Here is a 25,719-nt window from a genome sequence, read left to right on the forward strand (position 1 = left end):
TACTCTTTTGATATCCCCATCAATGAGATTTGACCTGGAGACGATTTCCATCTCATAACTAGCAACGAGCAAGTAGCAACTGTCAGCCTAAGCTGCGACGTGGAAGTCTAACGATTTCCCCGCTGACGTAGCAACGTGGGGTCTAACATCATACCCCGTAATGTAGCTTGAAAAGTTCCCCTTTTTTATAGTTCTACATCTAATAATCCATCCCGTGTACTTATTCAGTTACCAGCACAACATTTGAGAATGGCCTATCCACGCCCCGACTTCCAGCGCAAATCACTCAACTGGGCCTCCCTCGACGGACCCTGGGCCTTCATCTTCGACGACCTTGATACAGGCTTCTCCGAACAATGGCATCACAAAGGCCTGCCATCCCAAGCAGACACCAACAGCAAAAAAGAAATCCAAGTCCCTTATGCATTCCAGACCCCGGCATCAGGAATCAATTTCCTCGAAGCCCACGAAGTAATGTGGTACGAGCGAACCATCCAAGACATCCGCACCGCCTCTGAAAAAACCCACGGAAACAGACTTCTCGTCCGCTTCGGCGCAGTCGACTACGAATGTTCCGTCTGGGTTAATGGTGGTCTTGTCGGATCTCACCGAGGAGGCCATGTCCCGTTCGACGTGGACGTTACGGATGCATTGCACTCTGATACTGACGCTCGACTTACGCTGCGCATTAGAGACTCACCATACGACCTGGCCCAGCCGCGTGGAAAACAGTACTGGAAACCTGTGCCGGAGAGTATCTTTTACACACCTACGGGGGGGATCTGGCAATCGGTCTGGGTGGAGAGTGTCCCGCCTATGCGATTGGCGTGTAGTAGTGGTGGCACTGTGCTTCGGTCGGATGATATTGAGAGAGGGGAGCTTCATGCTCGGATTGCCGTGATGGATCGCAAGGCACGGGCGGAGTGCAGTGTTGAGGTTGAGGCGAGTCTCGGGGGTTACTTTGTTGGGAAGAACAAGGTGACGCTTCCGGCGGAGAGGAATTGGGTGAATGTGGATTTGAGCATGAGGGTTTCTAATGCGGTGGAGATGCAGGGGAAGGCACCGTTTGGTGGTGAAGGGGCCTGGTGTGATGGCGTGGCACTGTGGGCGCCTGAGCATCCGATTCTGTATGATTTGATACTGCGCCTTTATGATGCTTCGGGAGAGGTGGTGGATGAGGTCGAGACGACGACGGGAATGCGGAGCTTGTCATGGACTACGGGAGACGGGACTTTCCGATTAAACGGAAAGCCGCTATTCCAGATGTTATTCCTGGATCAGGGCTACTGGCCTGAGACCGGAATGACGCCTCCTTCTTCCGAGGCGCTCAAGGCGGATATTGAGATGGCGAAGGCTGTGGGATTCAATGGATGCCGCAAGCACCAGAAAGTTGAGGACCCGAGATTCCACTATTGGGCTGATCGACTCGGTTTCCTCGTGTGGGGGGAGATGGCCAATGCCTATGAGTTTGGAAGTGACTACATGGACCGGATGAATAGCGAGTGGACCGAGGCCGTCAAGCGAGATCTCAACCATCCGTGTATCATCACCTGGACCCCGAACAATGAGAGCTGGGCCTATACGTCGCTGAAGGATAACATTGACCAGCGCAACCACATGCGTTCGCTATACTACCTGACCAAGTATGTATACCAATCATCCAGGATCAACCGAGAAGTGAAGGGCTGACGCGAAAAAGAACTCTGGATCCAAGTCGTCCAATTAATGACAACTGCGGCTGGGAGCACGTCTTAACCGATCTAACCACCTACCACGACTACGCCGACTCGTCCGAGCTTACAGCCACATGCTCAAAGATGGAGGGAGGGATCCTCGGCCCAAAAGCAGGCCACGACTTGTTCACCAAGCCCATCTACTCCGGTTTCTCCGGCCACACGCTCCTCGACCCAGGAGCCCAACACAAAGCAGGGGCCCCGGTGATCTGTACTGAGTTCGGAGGTGTCAACATCGCACCGGCAAAGGATGCGAAGGCCGGTGATCGGGACTGGGGATACACGACTGCCACGGACCAGGAAGATTTCTTGAAGCGGTTTGAGAAATTGGTTATGGGTATTGTCAAGGGCGGACATACCTGTGGCTTGGTGTATACGCAGCTGTAAGTTCGGCTTGGCTGTGGGTAGCTTTGGCGGGATGCTGACTCTCTCACAGGTGTGATATCGAGCAGGAGGTTAATGGGTTGTACTCGTATGATCGCAAGGCCAAGGTACCTATTGACAAGGTCAAAGCCGTGATGGACGCTGCCAGTGATTACTATCATCAGCATGTCCAAACTCATGGACCGAAGGGGTTCAAGAAGCTTTTGCATTCTTTGCACCGAAACTGAGGTAAACTCCTTCCGGGAAAATAAGAGATCTATTGACCTTGTAGAGATGCACATGATCATGAATTAAAGGTTCTTAATGTACTGTGCAACCTTTACAAGAATCAAATTTGAGAAATACCAAATGGAACCAGAATCTTGCTTCATCCTCATTAGAACTACGAGTCAGAAAAGACCCGGTAAGTTTGATTCGCTCAATGTGCAGGCTCAAAGGAAAAAGAAAATCAAAGCACAACCAGGCGATCTAAAGCCCATAAAACGCCAAACATGCCAAAAGACCATTTTCTCGGAAATTTGGTGCGCTGTAGATATGCATAGTACAGGAGAAATTAGTAGCGCAAAGGAATGTTGGCACATCACATGTTCGCCAGCTCGTGGTCAATCTGGCGGTCCAGGAAGGCTCGTTTGTCACCAGCGAGTGAGGTTTGGAGACGCTGTTCAACGAGGACGCGGACTGAGGATTTTGTTAGCTATTCGTCTTTTGATGGAGAGAGGTGAGGGAACTGACCCTGCTTCTTAGTGACTGTGTCGAGGTCCACCTCTGCTAGACATCCGCGAATGGCTTCGGTGATGGATCCCTCATCGGGACCACTGCCACTAGCAGCACGGAAGTCAAAAGCGGTGCTCGCAGGTCGCGAAGGGGGGTATTGAGCCATCGGACTACGAGCCCGTCCGGCCAGGAGGTTGTCAGTGCTTACGACACCAAGACTGTGACGGCTCTGGTGGCCCGGGTGGTCTTGGTAACCACCGAGGTTGGCGACAGACATCGGGCGAGAAGCTGGTGCAGCATGTCCGCCACCCATTTGAGGTAGATCGGTGTAGCGGGAGAAGTGGGACATGTGCGAATTGCGGTTTCCAGGCATATTGTGTCCTGCATAAGGCGCAGGTGACTGCGGAGGCATGTAGAGACCAGATTGACGACCATGGCCAGGGAAACCGGTCAAAATTGTCGAGGCTGGCTTGACGGACGAGTACTGAGAGTGCATGTCGTCCATCTCCATGGCCATTTCATCGTAACGACCGGTGAAGCCCTTCTCTTGGCTAATTTCACCACGGCGGCCAGGGAGATTGTTGGCCAGCGCGTAGTCGTCCCAACGCTGCAAAGGAATGCTGCGAGGGTCGAAGGCTTCATCCTCCACTGCAATGACACGCTTGTCCCCCTTTTCACCGATGACCACGCGGGTGCTACCCCAGGTGAAATCGTCCTGCTTCCAGAAAGAGTACAGCGGTAAGACGAAACTGTAGATGGGGAAGGCGAGGAGATAAATGATCATCCATCCAATGTGCTGCCACTGGCGCTTAATGAGGAAAATTATTGCTTGAAGACCGTAGATAGCGGCAAGCATAATGATTGAAATCAAGGGGAATGGACCAGTGTCGCTAGCGACACGGTAGACCAGGTATCCCAAGTAGACACACGTAGCGGGCAAGATGACTGTTCCCAAGAGATCCACGAGTACGACGAAGCGCATACTGAAGCAGCAGAAACCGCAAAGATCCTTGAGAGCAGCCAGCTCCACCAAATTGTGAATGGTCGAATTAATCCAACGACGACGTTGAGACATAAGCACACCCCATGTCTCAGGAGCGGCTGTACTTGCGTAGGCATCCGGGAGGAACTTATACCGCATAGTCGGGAAGTGCTTGGTCATTAGAGTCGTCAAGAATCGATCCTCTCCCAGCGACAACAAGTTTTTCTTGTGGAGAGTGTCGACATCAATATCCGCGTATTCCTCAACAACCTTGTCGGCAATGATCAGAGGCCGGCCCTTATCCGCGGTTCGAAGACGGTACATAGTAAAACTAGATATTGTTAGCGACAATAGCGCATGTGAAACCTGAAAAAATTACTCACCATCCGGGAAGACAAGTCACACTGCCGAACAGCGACTCGAAGGCTTTGGACAAATGATGCGAGATGTAGTATTCGTAGACCTGAATCATGGTCCACCAAGTGCGCTCCTCGTTTGCAAGACTGGTCTCACCACAAATACCCGCAATTTTAGCATCGGCAGCGCAAGCCGCCACCAAACGATTCAACGAATCTTCCTTGACAGTGGTATCGGCGTCGACCATGAAGCAATACTCGTACAGCTCCGGGTCCACACCAATGACGTTGTTGATTTGATGGAAGATCTCGAGCTCCATGGGTGACATTGGGCCACGGTGGTGAACGCGATTCAAGAAATGCATCAGAAGTACTTGCGAGTCTCGCTTACCACGGTTACCTGGCTTCGATTTTCTTTGTTCGGATTCTTTGCCGACCTTGACCACGACGATGTAGGGCACAACATTGCCCTCATATTCGTATAGGCCAGAGTAAATCTTGGCGTAGTTGAGCTGTTCACTGCCCTGACCGACGGATCTGAAAGGCAGAGCAGGCGGGTCCATCTTGGGATCTACTCCCAGAATGTCAAGGACAATCTTGGGTGTCGGACGGTCATTTCCACCACCGACAATCATACCGTCACAGATGACGAAGATCAGCTTTCTCTTGTTGTCGTATTGAAGGGCAGTGAGGGAGTCGAGACCCTTTCGCAAAGAATCTTCTCCTTCTGTGTAAGCGGGAACCATGCAGATGACGAACTTGTCCTGTGGTGAGGGGCGACGTTTAGATCCCAATTGCAGAGCCGCCAAGAACTTCACACCGATAACGCAACAAATCAGAATAGTGAAGGTCAGAAGAATCCAGTTATTGACTGTGCAGCGAGCATCTTCTCGGAAGTCGACCTTGCCTTTGTAAAAGACATAGTCCAGACACGTCTGGACCTTTCGAAAATCTTCCGTATCCGGCCACTTGTCTGTCACATCTTCTCCCATGTTTTCCTTGAAGAGCTTGGTCACCGCGTCTGGCAAGAAATCATAGGATGAGAGATTATTCTCGAGTGAGACTGTGTAGATGTAGTCTGTGAGATCATAGATCTTTTTATCTTTGATGACCCAATAACGAGAGTCATCGTTCGCTTGTTTCATGACAGTATCTCTGGTCCAAACCAGCTCGCCCTTGTAGTATTCCGCGATTTTGGGCAGGAAAATATCTTGATACCAGGTAATTTTGTGCAGGGCCGTGGTAGGACTTGGTTTGTTGACAGGTCCAGACGAATGTACAGCGCTGACGTCCGAGACGGCAGTGGTGTCATTATTCGACAAATTGATCGATTCACTCTTGACGTAGTCCGAGCAATACACTGTCAGAGGTGGGGGGAAGTAGGCATCTAGATTCAAGCCAGCAAACTGTTTCATGTTGGAAGACGTTGTGTCGGTCCCGTCATCACTGTGTTGCTGTTTCCAGAATTTGGAAATGTCATACACCCGGCCATGAATGCTGACGAAGAAGTTATTGTCTTGGGTATGCCAGCTAACCTCCTTGTTGTTCCAAACTTTGTTCTTGTTGGGACAGAGAAGGTCACCGAAGGCCATGATATAGAAGCAGACAACAGCATTGAAGAGCAAGATCAGGAAAACCAAGACAACTTTCTCTCTCCACGCCATTCGAACGTCAGGACGCTTCATACGACCAACGTAGCGAAGCAAGAAAGACGGAATCCAGAAGGTCATGGCCCAGACAAAAGCAGTCCATGCCCGGCGACCGAAGGTGATCTTCTTTTTCTCAATGTGCTTCGGGTCACCGAATTCGGGATCGAGGTCACCAATATACCGACCATAGTCATCATAGTAGGCAATATCTCCTTTGTTGTCGTCACCTTTGTGGCCAAGACCGTAGTCACCAGGACTAGCAGCATGCGTCAAGGGTGCACTAGGAGCAATAGACTTGGCGCCTCCCATGACGCTCGGGGCAAGCATCGATTGTTGCATGAGGAGATCGTTCTGGCTTCCCAGCAGATTGGTGCCCTCGCCAACGGCATGGCCGTCTGGAGTGAGACCCGGCTCATACATGGCAGCGCCATAGATGAAAGGATTCTGGAGGGTGGCATCCGGTTTCAGATCTAACATGGACTCTGCTTCCCACCACGCACCCTCTCTCATCCAGATTCGTTGGTGGCCAACGACGGCGTCGCCGTTACTCCAGCCTCGTTCAATAATCCAGTTTTCAACGCCATCTTGGCCTTCTGTGCAGCCAAGCCGTTCGTAGCGAGCTTCGAACTCCTCAATATCGAAATCCGCAGTAAAGTCAAGCTGCTTGAGACGACGATTGGCCCACTCAGGGAGTCGCCAATCCCGCAGCTGGCGCGACACAGCACCAGCGGACCAAGCCGGAGAGGACAAATTGAGCTGACCCGGTAAGTCATCAGTGGGGTGAATGGAGAGATGGTACCAGACACGGCTGCTACCGAGAGTAGTGGCAAGGTCGAAGCGCCCATGCTTGCCGAGAGAGATTTCCTCGGTCTCGTCTGGGAACAACAACTGGCGCAAGAATGAATCCGCCTCGACTTCGACTCCAACCTTTTCTAAGACTCCTTGACGTCTGTCAAGATCATGTTCCCGCTCCCGCCCAGCAGCCCCGGTCGTGATACCAAGATCTGTCTCGACTTGGGCTACTGCTGTGTTCATTTCGTTAATGACCGACTGGCCGACAGGCGGGATAGTGATTCCATCTTCTTTCATCTCAGCATTCAAACCAAGGTCATCATCAAACACTCCTCTCATTGCGATAGCTTTACCAAGAGCTGGGCGCGGGACGTCGACCACAGTCAGGCTGACGGTGTCCTCGTTAGCAATGTGAGCTGCACCAGCACCACCGTTGCTGGAGTCATTTTCTAGTGCAATCTGGATCTCAGCTGCAATGGCATCGTTTGCCTTGCCAATCACCCAGTCCACGAGAGCTTCATAGATCCCAGCAATTAGGATCTCGCGCTCATCAGTGGAGCACTTGTGCAATAGTATCTCAGGGTCAACCCCCAGAAGACCACCTACATCTTCGCAGACTTCCTCCAGCTCTTCTTGGTCAACCTCCAGTCCAGCTGCGTTACCGAGCTTGAGGAGACCTGCAAGGACCGTGAGCAGACCTCGCTGGGAGGCTCCCTTGATACCAAGGGCCTTCAAGTGAGCTCTGAAATCTTCAGCCGAAGCTGTGTCATCGGCTGTAGGCAAATAAGTTGGAGGTGAGTAGGTCCCAGATCGATTTAGCAAGGCATATGTTGAAGGATCTTGCAAAGCCAGGAATTCACGCTCAGCGGGCGTGGAAGCAGATGTCAAGAGGTAGTAAAAAACGTCGAATGCACGGAAACCCGCCTCCTTGGGTATTTCCAGTAGACCCTTGCGCACATTGATGCCGGAGCTAGACAAGGCCAGAGAAAGACCCACGACTGTACCCTGAAGGGTCAAGGTGTAGGAAGCTGATAGGGCGGAGTGTAGCGAATATGACGGGTTAAAGGAGGTGACAGCGGATAGGAATGGTCGCAAAGCGGCTAAAGCAGTCAATGCCACATCTGGAGTGGGGATAGGGAGTGCCGTAATAAATGGTTCCAGCAGTGAGGGGGTAGACTGGTGGAGTGAGCTATTAAAGTGTTAGCGCATGCTACCGAGCAAAGTAATTCAGAGGGTGAATTGTACCAAAGAACCACACAACCATCCTCAGCTCGCCTCCGGGCGTGTTCCCAAGCCCGGACGGCCAAATCCCGGTCAACAGTCGCGCCGCTGCGGCCATCGGGGAGAGTTGTGCCGGCGGTCACCCAGGTGTTCACCACCAAGCTGGTGCCCGCGTCGAGCTGGTATGACTGACCAGCGCTGTAAAACGAGTGGAGGGCATTCAGCAGCGTGGTGGTCGAGACCTGCGTAGCATGTTGTGAGGCCGGCCGAGGTCCAGCCGAAAGTCCGGCGGACTGGTTGGAAAAGACTGAGTAGCGGTTCGACATCGCGAACCCGGTGTGTGAGAACGGTCCCAGCGGTCACTGAGTCCCCAGTGTCCAGATTACCACACCAGCATTGAAGGGGGAACGTTCTTGAAAAGCCGTGACAGATCGCAGATTGCGTGTTGGAGCTGGAATGCGAGTGTATACGAGGGGGAATGGCGCAATAACAAAGCGAGATTCCCGGGGTGTATACTCCGAAGGATTGAGCGAGCGACTGGAGAACAGGGGAAAAGTTGATGAAGGGGAAGCAACAGAGGAAATCGAAAAAAAAAAAAAAAGGAGAGAGAGAGAGAGAGAGAGAGAATAACGGAGATAAGGTCAGTTGGAAAGTGATGGGCGTGGGGAGAACAGGTGAAAAATACGGGGGGCCCCTTAGGTCCTACGCAAAATACCGTCGATCACCAGATCGCCGTAAGAGCTGACAAGCTTTCCACTCTTGTACAATTTTTACCACCCGGGTATCCGATGCACAAGGTTCGGCACAGAGGACTAACACTCGGTCTTATAGTATATTGGATATTCCACGATTGAGTCTATTGTAATACTCTGTCCCCAGCGAGATGAGGAATTTCCTGGTGTTTACTTTTGCTTCACCCTGAATCTGTCAGGTGATGGCCTATACTTTCGACCCAATCAGGCTATACCAGATGGGGCTCCCGAACCGGCCTGAAGCAAAGTCTTGCCCACGGGTCTATATTTGGGATGTCTCACAAAGGGGCTGTACTGTACGGACCGAGTTCTAACGCCGCTCGCCACCTAGGGATACTGTACAAGTGAGAACACCCAGCTTGGTCATACGGTCAGAAATGTTCAGCCACGAACCCCTAGTTTCACGGGCCCGTCCATTGTAGAAGAGATCGCTCCACTCGGCTAGGTTCGATGTAGCCATGAGCGGGTTCCAAGGTTTCTTGATTTTTTTTTTTTGACATGTCGGAAGTTGATATTATTAATGCACCACTTTTAAAAAAAAAAACACAAACAGTAAGGGATGCAAGAGATGAAAGGCACGGGAGCTTTGATGCATATTACATATTACGGGGCCCAAGAGGGGAAAACAGGGACTAGACCCTCACCGGGTGGCGCCGTGTTGATGTACTTGAGACCCCAACTCGATTAGCGCGTGAGGTGTAACCAGCGGTTACCGTGGCACTAGGAAATCGCTGTGTTTGAAATGGCTTCGATTATGATCCCTAGGTATCGAATTCAATGAGAGTATCAAGTTTCTAGCGTTATTCGACGAAGTAGGTGTCGCTTGGAGCTTGGCCGGTATTAGCGTGCTAATCCACACTTGTAAAGGGGAAAAAAAAAACAAAGTGGATATACCCGAGACACCCAATCCATCCCCTTCGATTGCCATCTATTTTCGGTCCCTCTTAGTGTTCTTACGGTTCTTAGTGCGTAACTGGTATCAATACCTAGCTACACATCCCCGGACCGTCTTATCTCTTTTTTTGTGGTCCAGCTTGTTCTTTCTCTCTTTCTCTATTTGAATTAATACCCTGATGAACCTTTCCCATTGCTAAGGGGTTTGTCATTCCTCTTCAACATTCCAAAGTCCACGTTCATCTGGACAAACCGAGACCCTAGTGCTCTCGACTTCCTAGAGGACCGCCCCTGATCGGTGGTCTTCGTACGCTCGTTACTCCATCCCACTGAAGCCTCAGTGCGGATATCTCCCACCATGGCGGGCAACATCACCGGCGCTCCGGCCCACGCCCAGTCCTCTTTACCCTCACTGCCCGCACATCTTCAATCCGATACTCATCTCACAGCACATCTCGCCAGTCGGTACGTTTAGAAGCTCGGGTTCCGGGAGAAGGAGATGCTAACACAGCACAGTTTCCATGTCGGCTTACCAACGGCACGCCTCTCGTCCCAGGCATTGATCTCGCTGAATACATACACTTCGGCATCCAAGGGTCCGGATGGCGCAAAGGAAGGGAGTGCCGCGGGAGAGGCCGACGATCTCGCGCGTCGGGCTTTCACTCGGCTGGGAGCGCGCGCGGAGAACCAGGCGGTGGTGTTCTTGTAAGTCGACCACCAGGGGATGTCTATGAATTACAGCTGACTCCGGATTCCAGAGGAGAGAGTGGATCTGGTAAAACCACCATTCGCTCACACCTGCTATCATCTTTCCTGTCGTTCTCATCAACTCCACTCTCCTCTAAACTCTCATATGCCGCTTTCGTTTTCGATACCCTTACTACCACCAAGTCCGTGACCACTCCGACTGCTTCCAAGGCCGGTCTGTTCCTCGAATTGCAGTACGATGGCTCCTCCTCCCTGAACCCCACCTTGATCGGTGGTAAGATCATCGATTACCGATTGGAGCGTAGCCGTCTCTCTTCCGTGCCCACTGGTGAACGCAGCTTCCACGTACTCTACTACCTTCTGGCTGGTACGAGTCCTGCCGAGAAGACTCATCTTGGACTTGACAACGCCATTAATGTTCAGACGAGGGTGGTGGCTTGTCCTCTGGAACGATTAACCATAAGCGATGGCGCTATCTCGGCCACCCCACCCAATTAAAGGTTGGTGTCAATGACGGGGAGGGTTTCCAGCATTTCAAGACCGCCCTGCGTAAGCTTGAGTTCTCCCGTGGCGAGATTGCCGAAATCTGCCAGGTCCTGGCCACTATCCTTCACATTGGACAGCTGGACTTTACATCTGGACAGTTCACTACCACGGGTGCCGAGGAGAGCGGTGGCTACTCCCACGAGGGGGGGTGAGATGGTGACTGTGGTCAAGAACAAGCAAGCTCTTGAGACCATTGCTGCATTCCTGGGCCTCAGTGTAGGATCCCTAGAGAATAGCCTTGGCTATAAGACCAAGACCATCCACCGCGAGCGCGTCACAGTCATGCTGGATGCCAAGGGTGCTAGAGAAAATGCTGATGCTTTCGCCCGCACTCTTTACTCGCTTCTGGTCACTTGGGTGATCGAGAATTTGAACCAGAAGATCTGCGCTGCCGAGGATAGCGTTGCCAACACTATTTCCATCGTCGACTTCCCAGGATTCGCTCAATCCTCAGCGACTGGCTCGACACTGGATCAGCTGCTGAGCAATGTAGCAACTGAATCTCTCTATAACTACTGTTTGCAGTCCTTCTTCGACCGCAAGGCCGATGTTCTTGACCGCGAGGAGATTTCAGTCGCTGCGACATCTTATTTCGACAACGTTGATACTGTTCGCGGGCTTTTGAAGCATGGCAACGGTCTTTTGAGCATCCTGGACGACCAGACGCGCCGTGGGCGATCCGACGCCCAATTCCTTGAAAGTGTCCACAAAAGATTTGACGGTAAGAACCCAGCCATCTCAGTCGATTCCGCTGGCGCGACCAGCACTGGCTATGTTTCGCAGGCCCGCTCAGCATTCACCATCAAGCATTTCGCTGGTGAGGTAGACTACTCTGTCCATGGCCTGATCGAAGAGAACGGAGAAGTTGTATCAGGCGATTTGATGAACTTAATGAAATCCACCCAGAGTGACTTTGTTCGTGATCTTTTCGGCCAAGAGGCATTGCAGACAATTTCCCATCCGCAGGAGAAGACTGCCATTATGCAGGCACAAGTCTCTTCGAAGCCCATGCGCATGCCCAGCATGGCAAGACGCAAGTTTGACCAGCAAGCACGCCTTGCTGCTTCCCGTGCCGATAGCGAAGAGGCAGAAGATCACGATAGCCAGCCAGCCAGCTCTAAGCGCGGCGCAGGGACTAGAAAGAGTGGTATGATGGGTCCTGCGCAGGGCGCAGCTGGCCAGTTCCTGTCCGGCCTCGACATTCTTAACAAGTGTTTGAGTGCACCAAACCTGAATCCTTACTTTGTCATCTGTCTCAAGCCCAATGACCGGCGTATCGCAAACCAATTTGACAGCAAATGTGTGCGTATGCAAGTTCAAACTTTTGGCATCGCCGAGATCAGTCAACGTTTGAGAAATGCCGACTTCAGTGTCTTCCTTCCATTCGCAGAGTTCCTGGGTCTAGCAGAGATTGGAAATGTTGTGGTCGGTAGCGACAAGGAAAAGTCCGAGGTGGTGTTGGACGAGCGACGGTGGCCCGGCAACGAGGCTCGTGTGGGAAGCACAGGTGTATTCTTGAGCGAGCGGTGTTGGGCAGATCTGGCCAAAGTTGGCGAGCGTGTAGTCCCATCCTACGGACTCCTCGGTTCCGAGGAGGGCGAAGTCCACGCCAGCGGCAACCCGGATGCCAAGGTTCGTCTGCTAAACCCGGCTAGTCAATCCCCCTGGCGCTTTCATCTATGGAGATGAAACAAAAGAAGGGTACTTTGGTAGCCGTGAGCTGGATGGACGCTCTGATGCCGGTGCTTCTGCATTCAACTCGGGTGACATGTTCCGAAACTTCGAAACAAAAGAGCAGATGCTGGAGAAAAATAATGAAAAGAAAATGGAGGAGGTTGATGAGATCCCAGTTTCCGGCTCTCGCAAACGCTGGATGGCACTGGTCTATCTATTGACTTGGTTCATCCCAGACTTCCTCATCAAATTCGTTGGTCGCATGAAACGAAAGGACGTCCGGGTGGCCTGGCGTGAAAAGCTTGCAATCAACATGATTATTTGGTTTTCTTGTGGTGTCGCCATTTTCATGATCGTTGCCTTCCCCGGATTGGTCTGTCCGACTCAGGATGTGTACTCGAAAGGAGAACTCTCCACGCACAACGGAAAGAATGGACAAAACGAATTTATCGCTATTCGTGGTGTTGTCTTCCGTCTAGACGATTTCGCGCCTACTCATTACCCCGATATCGTTCCGCAGAAGGCGCTCAAGGCGTACGCTGGAACTGACGCGACCAACCTCTTTCCTGTCCAGGTTTCGGCTCTATGCCAGGGTGTCGACGGAACTGTCAACCCTGCTGTCCCTCTAGATTACCGTTCAAATTTGAATACCTCTGCGGAGACCACAAGTTCAACGAGTTTCGATATCAACGCCAAATACCACGACTTCCGTTACTGGACAGGGGACTACCGACCGGACTGGTTCTACGAGCAGATGGTCATGATGCGTGCCAATTACAAAAAAGGCTACATCGGCTACACTCCCGACTACATCAAGACGTTGGCGTCAGACGGTGACAATATTGTTAGTATCAATGGGAAGGTCTACGATATGAGTTACTATATCGCTGGACCCCGTGTGGCACGTGAGCCCGCCGACAAAAACGTTTCCACCAGCAGCATCAATACGGACTACATGAGTCCTCTCTTGGTTCAGCTCTTCCAACAAAAGTCTGGCTCCGACGTCACTGATCTCTTCAACAATCTCGGCTTAACCACGGAGGTGCGCGATCGGATGCAGCTGTGTCTTGACAACTTGTTCTTTGTTGGTCATGTCGATACGCGTAATTCTGTTCGCTGTCAGTTTGCTCGGTACTTCATTCTTGCCATCTCGATCGTGCTTTGCACTATCATCACCTTCAAATTTGTGGCTGCCTTGCAATTTGGAAAGAAGAACCTACCTGAAAACCTGGACAAGTTCATAATTTGCCAAGTGCCTGCATACACCGAGGATGAAGACTCGCTGCGTCGTGCCATAGACTCCATGGCTCGTATGCGTTACGACGACAAGCGCAAGCTTCTGGTGGTGATTTGTGACGGTATGATTATCGGTCAGGGCAACGATCGACCGACACCTCGCATTGTTCTGGATATTTTGGGTGTACCCGAGTCTGTCGATCCTGAACCACTCAGCTTTGAAAGTTTGGGTGAGGGTATGAAGCAGCACAATATGGCCAAGGTCTACTCGGGTCTCTATGAGGTCCAGGGTCATATCGTCCCCTACTTGGTTGTGGTCAAGGTTGGTAAGCCCTCTGAGGTGTCTCGCCCGGGTAACCGTGGTAAGCGTGACTCCCAGATGGTCCTCATGCGTTTCCTTAACCGTGTCCACTACAACTTGCCCATGAGCCCCATGGAACTTGAAATGCACCACCAGATTCGAAACATCATTGGTGTCAATCCCACCTTCTACGAGTACATCTTGCAAGTGGACGCCGATACTGTGGTTGCGCCAGATGCTGGCACACGATTTGTCTCCTCTTTCCTCTCTGATACTCGTCTCATCGGTGTTTGTGGAGAGACGGCTCTGTCCAACGCGAAGACGTCCATGGTTACAATGATTCAGGTTTACGAGTACTACATTTCTCACAACCTGACGAAGGCGTTCGAAAGTCTGTTCGGTTCCGTCACTTGTTTGCCCGGTTGTTTCAGTATGTACCGCATCCGCTCAGCAGAGACCGGCAAGCCGCTCTTCGTCAGCAAGGAAATCGTTGATGCCTACTCGGAGATTCGCGTGGATACGCTACATATGAAGAATCTGCTTCACCTCGGTGAGGATCGTTACCTGACAACGCTACTTCTCAAGCACCACCCCAAATTCAAGACCAAGTACATCTTCCGAGCCCATGCTTGGACTGTGGCACCAGAGAGTTTCGCCGTTTTCCTGTCCCAGCGTCGCCGATGGATTAACTCCACAGTTCACAATCTCATGGAACTCATTCCGTTGCAACAGCTGTGCGGTTTCTGCTGCTTCAGTATGCGTTTCGTCGTCTTCGTTGATCTTCTCAGTACCGTCATCCAGCCCGTCACCGTCGCCTACATCGTCTACTTGATCTACTGGATTATCACGGACACAGGAAACCTTCCCTGGATCTCATTCGTCCTTCTTGGTGTCGTCTACGGTCTTCAAGCATTTATTTTCATCATTCGACGCAAGTGGGAGATGATTGGTTGGATGCTGATCTATATGGGAGCTATTCCCGTCTTCTCACTTGCCCTGCCCCTCTACTCTTTCTGGAACATGGACGACTTCTCCTGGGGTAACACTCGTGTCATCACCGGAGAAAAGGGCCGCAAGGTTGTCATCTCCGACGAAGGTAAATTTGACCCTGCCTCCATCCCCAAGAAGCGCTGGGAGGAATACCAGAACGAGCTTTGGGGAGCTGAAACCTCGCGCGACGACCGCTCCGAGGTCTCGGGTTACTCCTACGGCACCAACATGGGTCCATTCCAACACCAGCAATATCAATACCCCTACGCCAATTCTCGCACGGGCTCCCGCCCTGCTTCCCAGCTGGATCTACCTCTCCTCAACTCGGGCTCGCGACTTTCGGTTGCACCGTCTGAGATGATGAGCCGCCACATGGACATGGATATGAGTATGGAAGACTTGAGCCACCTGCCCCCGGATGATTCCATCCTGAACGAAATCCGCGAGATCCTCCGCACGGCCGACTTGATGACCGTGACGAAGAAGAGCATCAAGCAAGAGCTCGAGAGACGCTTTGGCGTCAACCTAGACCTCAAGCGGCCTTATATCAATTCTGGTATGTTTCTTATCTCTTGTTTCCTCCAATTTTCGACCATCTGCTAACTGTTACCTATAGCTACCGAGGCCGTTCTTTCGGGACTGCTTTAAAGGGCCCGAGTTTCTCTTCGAGTCTACACGTCTCCTCCATATAGAGACGAGTCGAGCCTGTGTTATTAATGCCTTTTTGATCTTTATCCTGGGTCATTTCTCATTTACGAGCGACTTTTTGCATTAATGAGGGCTTTTTCAAGCGTGTGCCTCTTTTTCGGTTTTTTTTTTTTCTTTTTTTTCCCCCCATTACGCTTCAGGTTTCCATTTCTTCTAAGTATGTGGGTGTTTGTCGATAAAATCATCCTATCCCGGGGCGCATAGCATTCGAATATGATAATGCCCAGAAGCAATCTCTGGTGTTTAATATTTATAAATTTATCTCCACTTTCTCGAGGACAGTATCCATGGCCTACTTTGTCCACTAGTGTATCTTGCCCGGTTCAATCATGTCCGAACGACCTGCATGTGCCGCCTTCAACGAGAGGCTGACAGCACGCCACGCCAAGTGGGGTTGCAGATCGGCCTCCGCAATATTTATATCAGTCCATAATCTACGTGTATCTTCAGGCCAGACCTTCCATTTAACACACAGAAACATTTTGGAACATTCAAGTGGACAGCTCTGAACCATCGAGATTCAGGATCCTCCTTCCACAATATACAATCCCCCAACCCCAGCCAAACCCGCACACTATGGACCCCACCACCGAACACACCTCTACGGAAGAACAACAAAAGAAAGAAGCCCTGGCCGCCTTCACCGCAACCCTCCACTCCGTCGGCGCAAACCTCGAAGCGCCCCTCCGCGACCGCGCCGCCACAATCACTTCTAACACAGCCGCGCTGGACAGACAAGAAGCCGAGCTGGCAGAGCACACGGCGCGACTGGCGAAGCAGAATGCGCAGTGGAGTGGATTCGCAGATGAGACGCGCGAGGGTCTCAAGGAGATTGGGGATGTGCAGAACTGGGCGGAAATGATTGAACGGGATCTTCTGGTGTTGGAGGAGATGATGGATGGGGTTGAGGCTACGGAGGGGCGAGAGGAGGAGATGGGTCTGCGTGGGCGTGGGCGTAGGCTTGGGAACAGGGATGGGGATGAAGATGGGGACGGAGATGGAGAGAGAAATGGGATGAATAGAGTGGTGAATCGAGTGAATGGGATGAGTTTAGGAAATGGTCAGTATGGGCTGTGGAATGGAAGTAATGGGAAGAAGAAGGAGACTAGGAGTTGGTTGCGGTGGTGGTGATTCCTTGATTGTTCGAGTGGTTCGATTATATACTCAGTTATCACCCTTCCTCCACATATTGTCGCCATATACTGAGACTATCTCTTTTCCCATCTTCATCTGTGAATTCATCCCATTCCTCCCATTGTCCTAAACTCATCAGATGGCGCATAGTTGGTCGTCCATGGGGGCAGTTCCATGGTTTGTCGATGGTTCCCATGTTTTGCACCACCCGCTGCATTTGTTTCGTCGTCAGGGTTTTGCCGATCATGATGCTTGAGCGACAGGCGCGCATCGCGAACATCTTGCGTACCTTGGTCGGTCGCGGTACGGAGATCTCGTTGGTGACGGGGGATTCGGATAGAAGCACGATCAATTCCTCCAAATCGCGCGAGCCGAAGACAACTTCCTTACTCAGGGGCAGTGAGACTAGCTGACACCGGCGTCCGATGGGCTCGTCGCCGCTTTCGTCGACCGTCACGATGAAGCCATTCTTTTCGAGGGATGCTCGGTTCTCGAGCACGATTTCCTCCTCGACGGCAGTCAGGTCTAGGCGCTGTGGCCGCACAAGCCGCTGGTTCTGGACGACCGTCTCAGCCTGTAGCCGTTCAAAGTTGAACTTTTCATCGGAAGCATGCTGGTCGATGATGAAGAGCTCGTCGTGATCTACACCGGGCCGGACGGCGATGATGAAACCGAGATTGAACTGTCCGATGATTCGCATCCGCGCAAAGTCTGTTTTACTCACTGTAAGCGAGAGTCTGTCTTCAGCGCTTGTTCCATCTAAGGGACCCGCTTGATCATTACGCGACGACGCATCGCGTGGCTGTAGAGTTTCCTGCAACATGGCCATCTGCGACTGGAGTCGGGCCATGGACGCATCGATGGTGCTGACAAGGTTGACAGTAGCGTCACGATGTGCGGCGCCCTTGTTGATTTTTTTCACGCGGCTAGCATTGTTTTCAGAGGGAAGAACGGCTTTTTCCTCAGCCTGGTTGATGAGGCGCTGGACGAGTGCGTCCTCTTGTGCTTTCTTCTCGGCGTCGTCAAGCGAAGGCCCCTCTGCACTGACAGATTCCTCGTAAGCTTCTTGAGCGCTACGAACATCACCGTCGTGACGGTGTTCGTGCCCTTCTGGGACGTATTCGACATCTTCCTCTTCTTCGTCCTCTACCTGTTCCTGTACCCCGTCTTCCTCTTCTTCATTCTCCGCTTCCTCGGCTTCATCGTCAATTGTGTCCTCTTCGTTGACTTCACTTCCCGACTCTTCGGCTTCCTCCTCCTCCTCCCCTTCAGGCTGCGTCCCCGGGGCCGAAAAGGCTTTCATATGTTTTCCAAATATATTAGGCCGAGACGGCGTGTGGATCCGTCGTCTCCTCCCTGGATGTTCCTTGGTCGAAGTCCCCATTTCAGAGGTCCGCTTGCGTGGAAGACCACCACCGACTATGGATGTCACCGTGAGGTCCCCAATGCTAATGGTAGCCATTTCAGCTGGCAATCGACGGGGGCGCATACGATCAAATGCGTTTTGAACAACATTAGGAGTATCTTCGGTGTAATGCGACTGATGGGAAAGGGGCTGGTCATCTTCAGATCGTTGAGATGGAAGCTCCACAGGCGAGTCGGTCATTCGTGGACGTCTCGCTGGCTGGTCTTGCGGCCTTTCCTGACCCTCCGCAGCAGGCTCAACAGGCGTGGAATCTGGCTTTGGCTCTGAACTTTCGACTGGTAGTGACGGCTTTGATGCTTCGCGAGGTGCCCTGGATAAGGGTTTGATTGGAGATGAAACATCAACTTGGCTTGAGGTGTCTTGTGAGCTCATGAAATGCTTCGTTATGCCCCGTACCGTCGACGGAGGTATTGATGTCTCTTCTTCGTCAGATTCATCCCCGCTCTCTTCTCGACTGCTTTTTGAAGGGGTCCCGGAAGCGTTGCGACTAACTTTCCTGGCAGAAACAAACCCTGGAAGTGACGCTAATGCCTGCTGTTTGGTCGTCGGCGCCTTGGAACCCAGCACTTGTGACTGGGGAACCGTCTGATCTGTCGTCTCAAAGAGCTTTGCAAGAGAAGTCTTCAATGAATCAATTAGAGCCCCAGCATCGTGAAGTAGAATGGTCCGCTTATCCGGTGACACATTTACATCATAGGCATTCGTATCCATCTGGAAGTCCGCAAAGATGAACGGCGACTGCGAAACATTGAACGACTTGTAAACCTCATTGAAAGCCTTTGCGATCTGTGGCAATCCACATGGGCGAGAATTGACAAAGAACATCTGTCGATCCGGAGTCTGACGCCCTTCTCCAAAGACAGGACGTGATATATGACCGCGAACCTCCATGTGATTGATCCGCCCAGCGTCACCCGCCCAGCGGGTCGCAGCCGAGGCCTCGAATTCCAACTTCAGGTCAAGCGTAATCAAGGCAGACAGAGTTTTGGCGCCGTATACATTGGCAATATTCTCCTTCGTCGTGCGGTTCCCATTCGTAGAGAAAACCACCACGTTCTTCGTCTTCCCGACGGTGTTTCGAACGCTGAAACGTACTCCAGCACTGATGCAGGCATAGGCGTGAAGCAAGTTCAGCACTTTTCCATACTCTCGCTTGATGTTCTTCTCCAGTTCGCGCCGGCGTACGGGAAGTCGTTTGAAGATCCCCTCCACGGATGCTGTTGTCCCCTTCTGTCCTGCCACGATTTGTGTTTTACTGAGCTTTCCGGATGGTTCGAAGTCGAGTCTATTGGCACGGGGTACTTGATCTGCTTTCGCTGTAACGATGTGGAAGTCGGAAAGTGCGCAGAGAGACGACAAAGCCTCACCGCGGAAGCCGAACGTGTGAAGACGTGTAAGGTCATCGTACGAGGATAGTTTCGAAGTATAGTGTTTCAAAGCTAAATTGAAATCGCATGTTAGCATAAATGACTCGAAAATCACCAAAAGTGAAGATTCCAAGCTCACCGACGTTCTCATAGTTCTCTGGTGAAATGCCACTTCCATTGTCCTGCACCTCGATCAAATCCAGTCCGTTGTTCCTAAAACGGATCTCTAGAAGAGCAAAAAGATCAGCACTGTTATATACTGTGTACCAGACAGAAAACCAACCGATGGTCGTCGCGCCCGCATCGAGACTGTTCTCGACTAGCTCTTTCGCGACGGAACATAGGTCAATGATGACCTGACCTGATTGAATTTGATGGACCTGAAGGATGCAACAGTCAGTAACAACACACTTCCGGTGTAAGTGAATGGAAATACGCACTGAGCGAGCCTCGATGGGCTGGATCGTTGCCATGTTTTACGCCATGATGTCGGAAAAGAGGCGCGTCGCACTTTACGCGTGAAGCTCCGCCAAGAACTTCTCCACTTCCCCTGTTCGTTACGATACTTGCCCGGGCTTCAAGTCTTTTGCCTACAACTTGGATAGTAAATTTGCTCATTCAATATTGATAGTAAATTGATTTTAGCTAATGGTTCAATGTACGTTACATAAACAAAATATCGCTCAGAACGCGCGGGGATTCAAATCCCTAAGCAGCAAAGCGATCGGGCAGCAGAACAGGTGCGACCAAAGTCCACATGTAGATAGCATAGCACACCCAGGAGCTGACGATCTTGACCCAGCTGGCCCAATAGGTCCGACCCACGGGGGCAAAGTCGGTGGTTGTATCAACGGTCAGTCCCTGGGTCAATAAGGTAGCAACCCAGGTCGTGGCGAGGGAAAAAGATGATGTGGAAGAGGGAGTAGTTGTACTGAGTCGAACCACGCTCATCATCTTTGCTGCTGGTCTCGAACTCATCCTCGTCGTCACTCTCATCCAGAGCACTGGCAGGCAGACTGCCGCTTTCGACGGCCGCTCGGAGAGCCTCGGCGCGCATTTCCCGACGGCTGTTGGGCTGCTGGGTGACCAAGCCATGCTCGTTATCATCCTGACCGAGCTGGCTGTAGTTGTGGCCACCCTTGGATCCCAAAGCGATGCCTTGAGTAGCCGCGCGCGTGGTCGTGTATGCAATGGTGGCCATGGTGACAATCGCACCCAAAATGATTGTGGCGGTTCGAGTACCGCGAGAGCGGATCAAGGGGTTGCAGTTGTTGTCATCAGGCTCCATCGAGACAGCAGACAGGGTGAGGTATGTACAGTAGACAGTGACCATAGCAGCCTGTGCCAAACCCGCACGCGGATTGGACTCCTGTACAGCCGGCTGAACCGAGATGAACGAAATGATCAGGAACACGATCAAGTTGATCGAAATGGCGGCCTGGTTCATAGAGCACCCGCTCTTGGCGAAGAAGATGTACATCAAAATCGTCATCACAATCGAGGCAACGTACATGCCAAGCGTGGATCCAATGAGCAGGCTTCGCCACAAGCGGGAATCACTGTCCTCGATCTTTTGCAGACAGAGTTCCGCCCAGGAGTGTGCTAGGTCCACCAAAAGGATCAAACCTAGCAGCAAGAAGAGCATAGCACAGAAGAACGCAATGTAGTTTCCGTAAACGAAGAAGAAGCTCTCAGGAATGAAGAACGACATTACGACAAAGCCAAGCCAAAGCAGGATTTTGGGACCCCAGAAGCCATTTTGCATCGCCGCACGGCTATCTCTGGATGTCTTGACACCAAGAAGCAAGAGAGCAAAGATCAGATGGAAGAGACCGAGACCGAAATTGATGCGGTGGACAGCCACCCAGCCGTAACATTCCTTCCCATCACATTTGATATCCATGTAATCAAGTGTAAGGCCTTGCAGTTTCTTGAGTGCCCAGGGGGTGAGCATGATCCACGATGCGATCGAGTTGATTAGAAGGACAAAGGCGTAGGCGATTCGCGTTGCCATACTGTGTGAACGTTAGCAAGTCGCCCGCTTTCCTTCTTGGCATGGTCGTGAGATACCTGTTCTGAAACTTCCCACATGCACTGCAAACCGCAGAGCAGGTTGCGGCTCCGCAGCATGAACCGCCGAGGGTGATAAGCTGCGCGAAGGCATCAGCGAAGCGCACTTCGGAAGACTCGGTTTGGAGAGGATCCTTACCGTGCCCACACTGGGCACTGCCAGTAGTGGTAGAGACAAGAGAGCGCCCATGCTGAAATCAGTCAAGCTCACACAGGACGTTGAAGTTGATTGTCGAGGCAGAAGCGCGCAAAGCGAAGGTGACGATCGCAAAGATCCCAAGCCCGTCATCACGTCACATGATCGGACCCACTTTGACCCACGATCCGCAAACAATGCCTTGGTGAGAATGCTATCTTCGTAATCGATCTAGCTGTCCTGCAAAGGATTTCCGGTCTTGCTTGAACAGTTTGCTATAGTAAGAAGCTATTGCGTCTTTTTGATGGGAGCTTCGATAGTGTTACCTGCTTTCTTCATGATACACTATGTTTCTCTCGCTTAGAGATCTACTGAGCCTAGACCATGAGATCATACGAAGTGGTCTGATAAGCAGTTACATTATTTCTCAGAACACAGCAGAAATGTTGTTTCTGAAGGGGGGTTACCGAAGGGTATCCAAAACACTATCGGAAAAGCCCTATAGAAGACCTTGGAAATCTTCGAATGACCATCAAGACATCATGGGACTTCACGGAGAAATCAATCTTCTTATCTTGTAAAATACAGAAGGCCATACCAGGGAAAAACAATATCATGACAGAATAGCTACGCCCATCTTACTATAGATCTTAGGGAGGTCTCGAAGCGTTGCTCTCTCTGCATCAAATTGACAAGAGGACCTGGTGCAGACTTTTCCATATTGATGTTGACTGTCGCTCGGTTCTTTGCAGAAAGCGCCAGCATCAAAGTCCGTTTCGCTCTCCTCTGTGCTGATCTTTGTATTTCGTGATCAAACTCCAAAATGCCCACTCTTCTGAGAAGATTGAGTGTATTCTCTCTCTCTCTCTCTAAAGAAACAAAAGAAAAAAAAACCATAGAGAAGCCGCAGATGAGTAGATTGAGTCCTTCATCGATGGAATATTTGCACAAAAACTCTCCAATACCCAGTGGTCACTTTTTCGAGGCATTCCACTTTCTGTCTCATGACTACAGAGGAACGAGGAGATCCCAAATCGACTATATGCCCTTACTGGAGGCGCTCACCACTCGACCCGCCTGAGCTGGATGAAGCCTTCCCTGTCGGAGCTCTCAATCCCCATTAGATAATACAAAGCATGAAGGGAAAGAGCAACGGATGCGGGGAGTCCAAACAACGCGAGGTTTACATGGTTCAAAGTGCTCAGGTGAATCCTATAAAGACAACACTGCACCCGTGGGGTTCGTGTCCCAGAAGCAACAACCTCTGATTGCAATATGTAGGATACTTAGAGAAGAAAAGGATACAGGTTCGTTATCTTGATCAGCGTAGAATTCTGGGGTCGGCGCGGGCCGATTAGACTTACCAATCAGGTCAACAGATGGCCATAAAGTGGATCTCATGTCGATGACTCTTTACTTCAAGTCATTTTTGGCCTTCTCGCTTTCTTCTTCTTTCTTTCCTCAACAACCTTCACCATGGATCACCTTCGACAGACATTTGCCCAATGCCAGAGGGAAGGCCGTCCAGCCCTGGTCACCTATGTGACGGCAGGCTTCCCTCGCGTGCAAGAAACTCGTGACATTTTGCTGGGCATGCAAGCCGGAGGCGCTGGTGAGTCACCTTCGCCGCACAATCCAGGACGTTTCTTGATGAGGATTTTCCAGATATAATTGAGCTCGGTCTGCCATTCACAGATCCAATTGCCGATGGCCCAACGATTCAAAAATCCAATTTGAAAGCGCTCGAGAATGGTGTCACCATTTCGTCAATGTTGGACATGGTCCGCGACGCCCGCGGAAATGGACTCAAAACGCCCGTGCTCTTTATGGGCTACTATAACCCGATCTTGCGATACGGAGAAGACAAGCTCCTCGCGGACTGCAAAGAAGTAGGAGTCAATGGCTTTATCGTGGTCGACTTGCCCTTGAAGGAAGCGATTCGGTTCCGTAATGGCTGCACAAAGGCGGGGTACGTTCACTACGCTCGAATACATCCATGGTCAATGCTAATTGTTCTGGAAATAAAGTTTGTCATACGTCCCTTTGATCGCACCTTCCACAACCGAGGAGCGCATGAAAACGCTTTGCACAATGGCAGACTCATTCATCTACCTTGTTTCTCGCATGGGCGTTACCGGTGCTACTGGGACACTCAACACAGAGCTCCCTGCTCTCATCAAGCGGGTCAAGGAGCTCTCGGGCAACGTTCCTGTGGCGGTTGGGTTTGGAATTAGCACACGCGAACATTTCCTGAGCGTGACATCTATCGCTGACGGCGCTGTAATTGGCAGCCAAGTGATCACAGTCCTCGGTGACGCTCCAGCAGGGCAGGCTGCACAGGTCGTCGAGGATTATTGCTCGCAAATTACGCAGAGAAAGGTCATTCCGGATGGTTCGGTCGCTGCGGCTCGCCCAGCTCCTGAGGCGAGTGCGCTCAGCTCGGGCCTGGACTCCGAGGCAGCTATGTCTACCGATCAATCCGGCCTATTTGGTACTTTCGGCGGTCAATATGCCCCGGAAGCCTTGATTACATGTTTGGATGAATTGGATGCCGGTTTCCAAGCTGCGGTGAATGATCCGACCTTCTGGGAAGAATACAAATCCTATTATCCCTACATGGGCCGTCCATCCAGCCTGCATCTAGCTCAACGGCTTACTGAACACGCGGGCGGAGCAAACATTTGGCTGAAACGCGAGGATTTGAACCATACGGGATCTCATAAGATCAACAATGCCTTGGGTCAAATTCTCATTGCTCGTCGACTCGGAAAGACAGAGATCATCGCCGAGACGGGAGCAGGCCAGCATGGCGTTGCTACCGCCACCGTCTGCGCGGAATTCGGTATGAAATGCACTATTTATATGGGGGCAGAGGACGTCCGTCGTCAGGCGTTGAATGTTTTCCGGATTCGCCTGCTAGGTGCCACCGTGATTCCCGTCGAGTCAGGATCGCGTACCCTCCGTGATGCAGTCAACGAAGCCTTCCGCGCCTGGATTGTACGACTGGACACAACGCATTATATCATCGGCTCGGCAATCGGGCCCCATCCGTTCCCGACTATGGTTCGCACTTTCCAGAGTGTGATCGGAGAAGAAACAAGGGCCCAGCTACAGGACCTAGGCAAAAGCCCTGACGCCGTGGTTGCTTGCGTGGGAGGCGGTTCAAACGCAGTGGGCATGTTTCATCCATTCTCGAAAGACCTGTCTGTCCAGCTAGTTGGCGTGGAAGCTAGTGGAGATGGGCTTAACACCGCTCGTCATTCAGCGACGCTAAGTGGAGGCTCCGTGGGAGTTCTGCATGGAGTTCGAACTTATGTCCTACAGGATCAGCATGGCCAGATCTCCAACACCCATTCTGTCTCTGCGGGTCTTGATTACCCGGGAGTCGGACCAGAACTCGCAAATTGGAAAGAGAATGACCGGGCTACATTCATCTCGGCTACTGATGCCCAGGCACTACAGGGCTTCCGCCTGCTAAGCCAGCTCGAAGGCATAATACCGGCATTGGAAACCTCTCACGCGGTATGGGGTGCCGTCGAGATAGCCAAAAAGCTGGGCCCTAACAAGGATATCGTCTTGTGCTTGAGTGGCCGCGGAGATAAAGATGTGCAAACTGTGGCCGATGAATTGCCCAATCTAGGGCCCCAGATTGGATGGGACTTGCGATTTTGATTGATTCTCAGTTTGCATAGACCTTACATCTGATTCAAGCGTGTCTCATTACCAATGACCACAGCCAAAAGATAGAAATATAATGTCTGGAGAGACCTTTTAAAACACCAGTACAAAGAGGACGAGAAAGAGCAAATGAATTATGTGTATAGAGCCCATCTACAATAGCTCCTTTGTTCAGCCGTGGCCGTAAAGATCCATCGAATTTTGATTGGTCTCAGAATAAGTCTATGTACAATCTGGATTTGATCAAAGCCCACAGACCCGACTGCCC

At 51.5% G+C, this 25,719-nt stretch overlaps 7 protein-coding genes across 7 annotated transcripts; 4 read left to right on the plus strand and 3 right to left on the minus strand.

Moving 5' to 3' along the window:
* Positions 1–249: 249 nt before the first annotated feature.
* Positions 250–2,344, plus strand: N7477_009820 (glycoside hydrolase family 2 protein; the record flags this gene model as incomplete). Its single annotated transcript, XM_056971481.1, has 3 exons — positions 250–1,643; positions 1,700–2,116; positions 2,170–2,344. The coding sequence occupies 3 exons, from the start codon at positions 250–252 to the stop codon at positions 2,342–2,344; spliced, it is 1,986 nt and encodes a 661-aa protein (XP_056818460.1).
* Positions 2,345–2,697: 353 nt separating this feature from the next.
* On the minus strand, positions 2,698–8,157 carry csmB (putative chitin synthase; the record flags this gene model as incomplete). The annotated part of the gene is made up of 4 exons (XM_056971482.1): positions 2,698–2,795; positions 2,850–4,144; positions 4,197–7,799; positions 7,856–8,157. 4 exons carry the CDS (start codon positions 8,155–8,157, stop codon positions 2,698–2,700), a joined length of 5,298 nt encoding a protein of 1,765 aa, XP_056818461.1.
* Positions 8,158–9,835: 1,678 nt separating this feature from the next.
* Positions 9,836–15,580, plus strand: chsE (chitin synthase class Va; the record flags this gene model as incomplete). Its single annotated transcript, XM_056971483.1, has 7 exons — positions 9,836–9,942; positions 9,994–10,182; positions 10,236–10,552; positions 10,609–10,879; positions 10,947–12,385; positions 12,432–15,488; positions 15,549–15,580. 7 exons carry the CDS (start codon positions 9,836–9,838, stop codon positions 15,578–15,580), a joined length of 5,412 nt encoding a protein of 1,803 aa, XP_056818462.1.
* Positions 15,581–16,216: 636 nt separating this feature from the next.
* N7477_009823 (uncharacterized protein) lies at positions 16,217–16,771 on the plus strand (the record flags this gene model as incomplete). Its single annotated transcript, XM_056971484.1, has 1 exon — positions 16,217–16,771. The coding sequence occupies one exon, from the start codon at positions 16,217–16,219 to the stop codon at positions 16,769–16,771; it is 555 nt and encodes a 184-aa protein (XP_056818463.1).
* A 40-nt stretch (positions 16,772–16,811) lies between these two features.
* Positions 16,812–20,040, minus strand: N7477_009824 (ATP-binding mismatch repair protein PMS1; the record flags this gene model as incomplete). Its single annotated transcript, XM_056971485.1, has 4 exons — positions 16,812–19,639; positions 19,707–19,793; positions 19,851–19,947; positions 20,008–20,040. 4 exons carry the CDS (start codon positions 20,038–20,040, stop codon positions 16,812–16,814), a joined length of 3,045 nt encoding a protein of 1,014 aa, XP_056818464.1.
* A 374-nt stretch (positions 20,041–20,414) lies between these two features.
* Positions 20,415–21,827, minus strand: N7477_009825 (serine incorporator domain-containing protein; the record flags this gene model as incomplete). The annotated part of the gene is made up of 3 exons (XM_056971486.1): positions 20,415–21,582; positions 21,638–21,717; positions 21,777–21,827. 3 exons carry the CDS (start codon positions 21,825–21,827, stop codon positions 20,415–20,417), a joined length of 1,299 nt encoding a protein of 432 aa, XP_056818465.1.
* Positions 21,828–23,198: 1,371 nt separating this feature from the next.
* N7477_009826 (uncharacterized protein) lies at positions 23,199–25,445 on the plus strand (the record flags this gene model as incomplete). The annotated part of the gene is made up of 3 exons (XM_056971487.1): positions 23,199–23,385; positions 23,439–23,742; positions 23,801–25,445. Coding segments are annotated over 3 exons (2,136 nt in total), but the record flags the coding sequence as incomplete, so codon positions are not given.
* Between the last annotated feature and the right edge of the window lie 274 nt (positions 25,446–25,719).

Source organism: Penicillium maclennaniae, assembly GCF_028827695.1.
Source record: "Penicillium maclennaniae strain IBT 15551 chromosome Unknown utg000008l:1.0-3552695.0:1.0-3555053.0, whole genome shotgun sequence".
Classification (NCBI taxonomy): domain Eukaryota; kingdom Fungi; phylum Ascomycota; class Eurotiomycetes; order Eurotiales; family Aspergillaceae; genus Penicillium; species Penicillium maclennaniae.